At 37.2% G+C, this 5,739-nt stretch overlaps 1 protein-coding gene across 1 annotated transcript; it reads left to right on the top strand.

Annotated features, from left to right (window-relative positions):
* Positions 1 to 1,902: 1,902 nt before the first annotated feature.
* On the top strand, positions 1,903 to 5,739 carry psmg3 (proteasome (prosome, macropain) assembly chaperone 3). The gene is made up of 3 exons (XM_076086419.1): positions 1,903 to 2,026; positions 3,384 to 3,612; positions 4,692 to 5,739. The coding sequence occupies exons 2-3, from the start codon at positions 3,394 to 3,396 to the stop codon at positions 4,842 to 4,844; spliced, it is 372 nt and encodes a 123-aa protein (XP_075942534.1). The 5' UTR covers positions 1,903 to 2,026; positions 3,384 to 3,393; the 3' UTR covers positions 4,845 to 5,739.

Here is a 5,739-nt window from a genome sequence, read left to right as displayed (position 1 = left end):
CGCATTGATCTTTGCATTACAATTTTTTTTTTGTATCAAAATGATCACTGAAGGACACAGATGGTCAGCCAGGGAGTATAGGGAGCGGTCCAACCAATTTCATACCTACTGCTGCCTACTCAGGGTGCATAACAATTCCGCTGAGCTGGCGCTATTTGACATTGTGAGTGTGTCATGTTCATGGGGATGGCTCCTTTTGGATCAGTCAGCCTGATGCAGCACTTGCAGACTTCAGTGGAGCTCACATCCACCTGAAAAAAAAGGTCATGCAAGCACTTTTTCTAACAGTGAAAATTCCTGCACTGCTTTGCCTCTCCTGTAGCTGTAAATGCAGATGTGATTGCTGTAGTTGGCAAATGTAGCCAAAATGTAAAGGTCCTACTAAATTGTCCTTGCAGAGCCTACTATAACATTTTGAATGCAGTTAAAACGTCAGGTCAATACCAAGCTAAAAACACTTTTTCAGTTGGTTTTCATAATGGATGCGCTAAAAATTAAAACAATTCATGGACTATTTATACTTCCATTTCATCTGTATCATAAACGTATTAACCAGATTCAAGCGATCAAAAAACGTCCTCCAGTCCTCTCTATCTACTGCCACTATTTAATTAAAAAATAAGTTAAAAATAAAAAATAGTTTAAATTTCTTTATCTGCTCTTAAAAGTAAAGCTCCATTGACAGTTAATTAGAAAACATCTTGCCTCTGTGGTTTCTTGCTTTGGAAGATTTGTTTCTATTACTTAATATTGATTGAAATGTACCAGGGCAGAGGATCGGCTTAATTTTAAACTCTAAGACATTCACTCTTGATAATACTTAATTAAGTTCAGTTGAATCCTTACTTCATCACAGTCATTTCTATGACAATTACTATGCAGATTAAAGGAATACTTCACCCACAAAATAACCATTTGTGTATCAATGACTTGCCCTGTATTACCTTGAATTCTTGAAGAAAACTTTGTTTTGCTCGCATGCTTCCACGTTGAAAGGAGAATAAAAAAATCAAGAAAAGTCTTGATGAGTTGAACTAAATGGGGGCCACATTTAGCCACATGCAGCCTTGCTAAAACTATATTACAACACTTCGTACTTGTCCGGACTCACACAGATATGTGCCTGCGCAACAGTGAGATGGTTTGAAGTATTCCTTTATGTATAGTTGTGCATTGTGAACAATGATGGAACCTTGACTATGCTTTGTGAGAAAAACAAAGAGAAACACTAATTTATTTAGTTTTTACTGTAGTTCTGGTGAACCTGTAAGGAAGGTTCAGTATGAGGGCAATGACAGAAAATTATTCTTAAAGAATACACTGGTTTTTTTTTAACCCAAACTCAACATGATATCTTTTGAGACACTAGTTACCCACTCGGCTGCAGGTTCCTTCTGGATTTAAACATTTATGGTAACAGTTGTTCTTATGATCATGTATTTGCTTTATTAAAATATACACACTTCTCTATTCTTAGTTTTTCATTTGATTTAATTCAATTAAATATTACCTGGGATGTTCTTACAAAATGTGCTATTAGTGTGATTTAATTACAATAACAAAGGTCTTTAATTGAATCGAGAAATTATTGCAAAATCCTTTGCCAAATCTGTAAAATTACTCAATTTCAAAAGGAGGCATTTAATCGGAGGCAAACAGTTTATTAGACATGATTTTATTCAGTCTTAACCACTGAAAAGCCTCATGGGAGCTGTAGTTGTTGGATACTAATAATCTGAATCTGAAAGTTATTTGACCAATTATGCCCACACATAAAATATCACATTTTGTTTCAGTTTTACATGATGAAGGACCTCAGAATTCCTCTAATTAGTTTGAAATTGAACAGAAACTATCCTGGAAGTAAGGCGTGACTTCAGCTACGTCATCACGCATAGATATCTTACGTTCATCCCGACGGCGCATGTTTGTTTTCGGTGAACGACAGAGCACCACAGATCGCTGCAGAAAGTGAAGTGTTTAAGTGCAGACGGAGCTTTCCGCTTTCCACAGACGAAGTAACAGAGTGAGGATTTGTATTTTATTTCACACACACGCTGATCTGTTCATTGTAATGTCAACTATGACGATTACAACCGGAGCTAACAGTAAGGTTAGCTGTTTGGCTAACGTTAGCCTCTGCATGTCTACTTCCTCAAAGCTGAGCATCACCTCTGCGGAGCTTTTCTTTCACTTAGTTAACGTTACTCCGCTGGAAAGTAATAATATGGCCTCTGCAAGTGATGGGATGTAGATTTTAGTGAGGACACAACTCTCAAATACTTCTGTACTTAGTACTTAGCTGCTGCGTCTGTACTTGGCTGCTCACAATGTGCAATATGAGTCTGTAACCATTTGTTTGAATCTCATCTTTGACGATTATTTCCACATATTTTGTAAATAAGTGAAAGGTGTTATGCGCAAAAGTGATATAGAATACAGTAATGCACAATAGCCTAATATGGATGATGAAACACAGAGAAGTCCCTTAAATATTAAAAAAATAAATTTCTCACTGGAGAGGTAACGGTATTACCTTTGCACTCATAAAAGTATTTAGTAAGTAAAGTTATTTGTAGAAGTGACTGTAAGTCGTTATACAACTTCAACTTTACTTTTGTTCCCGGGGGGTAGTTGGTTTTTCTGCAAACACATGATAGAAAATAGATGCACAGTACAGTTAGGGGAAGGAGCGACGTCCTGAATACAAGTGGGCCAGCAGACAACTGGCGTCAGACTCACATTTCTACAGTCACAGCATCAATAACATCCAAAATATTTGAATCTATATAGAATAAGTAAGGGCAGAATATGACCATATGAATACAAATACACAGGAGGAGTCAAGTACATAGTGATAAGACGTGTTGAATAGATGATAAACATCTCTGCGATCATAACACAATTGTCATTGTCAGTGGTATAAACAGAATTGAACTACACCTGTTAAATGTAATAACTTATAAATGTCATTACTTCCACAAAAAACAAATGTGTGCGTGTTGTTAATCTAGTACTGAAAGGATTTGTCGATTTTTGATGAGTCGTTTTACATTTATTATTTGGCAACTGCCATTTTAGAAGCAAAAATACCAAACATTTGCTGCACCACCTTGTCAAATGTGTGATGCTTTTCTTTGTCATATATGTTAGTAAACTGATATGATTGTATATTTCCGAATTTTGGTTGTCACCCTGGGCTCTAGGAGATTGTGATGACCATTTTTCACTATTTTCTGACATCTTATCACTAAAATTGATAATCAGATAAGTTATGAAACAAGCAAATGGCTGGCAGAATAATCAGTAGTGAAGATACTCTTTAGCTGCAGCCTTTCAAATACGTTGTCATGTACCATTTCCTGTTTCTTTTTCTTCCCCAGGATCGACAAAATGTCTTCTACTGAGTCCGTCATCAGATCGAGACAGACAGAGAAAGAAGTCAATGGAATTTCAACACAGGTCGTCTGTACAGAGTTCAGCAATTACATATTCATAGTTCTCACTCAGTACGGAAAAATGGGGACATTGATATCTGTCACACCTGACTCCAGATCTAATGATATCAGCACCCCAGCGTTCTCCACCAAAGTACTGCTGGGCAAAGACGAGGTACGCTGGATGAAATTGTTCTGATGAATCAGTGCGTTATAGACTTGTTCACAGGGCATCAGACAGACTTATTGCAACACAGGGTAACTCATTTCATGCTGTCAAAGGGCAGATAGGATTGGTTCTGAATTGCTGTGGTGGATGGGAAGGAGTTCAGTGGGCTGTTAAAGTTTGCACAAGGCAACCTATTTCAGCTCTGCATTAGCATGTCATTTCTAACTGGCGTTCAGTGCTAGACATGGATTATCAAAAGATAAATGGAGTATAATTATGTCTGCTTGTGGAATTGACAGTGCAGGTTCTTTTTAAAGACAATACTTGCACTCTCGTGTAAGGTGTGGGGGTTTTGACTCGGGGAGGAAAACACAGTGTTGAAGCCCAGTCACAGACTGTAAGAATGATCATGATTGAATGCTGTTATGTAATGTAATCAAGCTTTAAGTCAACAGCCGAGTCTTCATCTCTGTTATTGGAAAGTTTACTGGATTTCACAGCAGCCAGACAACCTGCCACAGCCACATCAGGGGTTTTATTAAAATGTAATCATATTGTAAGTCATATTTAGAGTCGTGCTAACGCTGCTTATTTTGGGAGAACTTCACAGAAAGAAATTACTTTTCTCCTGGTGTGTGTGGGATATAGCCCAATCAATAATGCTGCATGACAGTAAAGGCGAGTTCTAACTGTTTACCACACAGGCGATGGCAGCGGCACAGAATGTAATTGGAAAATTTTTTTTTATTTTGTCATGTCAAACTTGGTGCAGTGGGAATGATTTGGAAAGTGAGCTGATACCTCTAAAACCTCAGTGTTTGAAGATATGTTAAATAGATGAGGAGATTATTGATGCACATAATATCAAACATGGAGTAAATAGATAAGGTGTCCATGCCAGTGAAGTGCTACAGGTGTAATGTCCTCATTTTATCAGTGGAGTTTCTCAGGCCAGGCTTTTGCACGTACGAAGATTGTAGAAGTCATTCATGTTAATCGGTTCATTTTCTTCTGACGTAAACATGTTGCATCAAAACATTTATCTGTGTGATAATCTAACCCCTGATTTGTGTTTCACTTTTCAGCCACTGACACATGTTTGTGCCAAAAACCTGGCAACTTTTGTGTCACAAGAAGCTGGCAACAGGCCTGTCTTAATGGGTCTGGCACTCAAGGATTCCACCATGGATGCAATAAAACAAATGAAAGAGATCATCAAAAGTTGTCAAGTCTGGTAGGGAGTCAACATAAGGGACACACAGCCTGAAGGCTGGCTGAAATACAAGCCTCTGGATGCCCCAAATGTCACATTCTTCTGTGTTTTTCTTTTAATCGGAAAGACTTTACTATTTACTAAATGCCAGTCTGTGATTTGAAGAAAGAAAACAACTGATGCTTGTGCTGCGAGACAGAAATGTTTGATACCAATTTCATTGACTCTGTTATGTTTGATTTGTTGAGCCAGTAAAGTTTTCTTGAAAATATTTTACAGTTTGTCTTGTTGGAAAGAGAGATTTTCTGAAAGCCACTGTGCTCTCAGAAAACGCAAATATTAAAAATGTGTTCATTAAGAGAATGTAGAAATAAAGCTAAATAGACCACTTTTAAAACTTGTTGTTTTTCCGTCTTCTCAGCCCCAGTAAAGGATGTTTTAGGCTTTGCACTGGATAAATATTAAATATTTTAAGCGTCACAAATATTCACATCAAACTGGAAGATTGGACCATGCCTTGTCTAGTCTTTGTAGTTTGCTTTATTTATCAATCACATCTGTGTTACACTGCGTTAAATGCAGTTAAACATCCATTTGGAATGATTTTCAACACATTTCAAAGGAATGCATTCTGTATTTGCAGTGTTTTGATGCAGATCATGCCCGAAAGCACAGAGCAATGAGAACTATACTAAGGATCCATCTGCTGGGAGGACTATTGATTTAGCATCATTAGAAATGTGTACAATGTAATAGATGAAAGGAATCTGTAATATGTGAGTCATTTGGAATCGTATTTGTGTGATTGAATATAATATATAGGATGTGATAAGAGCCTTGACTTTGTAAAGTTGATTTTATGTCTCACTTATTCTTGTAACATCAAGCTAGTAAAACATGGATGTACAGTATAACCTGCA

The sequence above is a fragment of the Anarhichas minor genome, unplaced genomic scaffold, assembly GCF_050575085.1.
Source record: "Anarhichas minor isolate MPS153535 unplaced genomic scaffold, ASM5057508v1 ptg000007l, whole genome shotgun sequence".
Lineage (NCBI taxonomy): Eukaryota > Metazoa > Chordata > Actinopteri > Perciformes > Anarhichadidae > Anarhichas > Anarhichas minor.
Note: the sequence above shows the minus strand (reverse complement) of the source record. Positions and strands in the feature narration are given on the sequence as shown.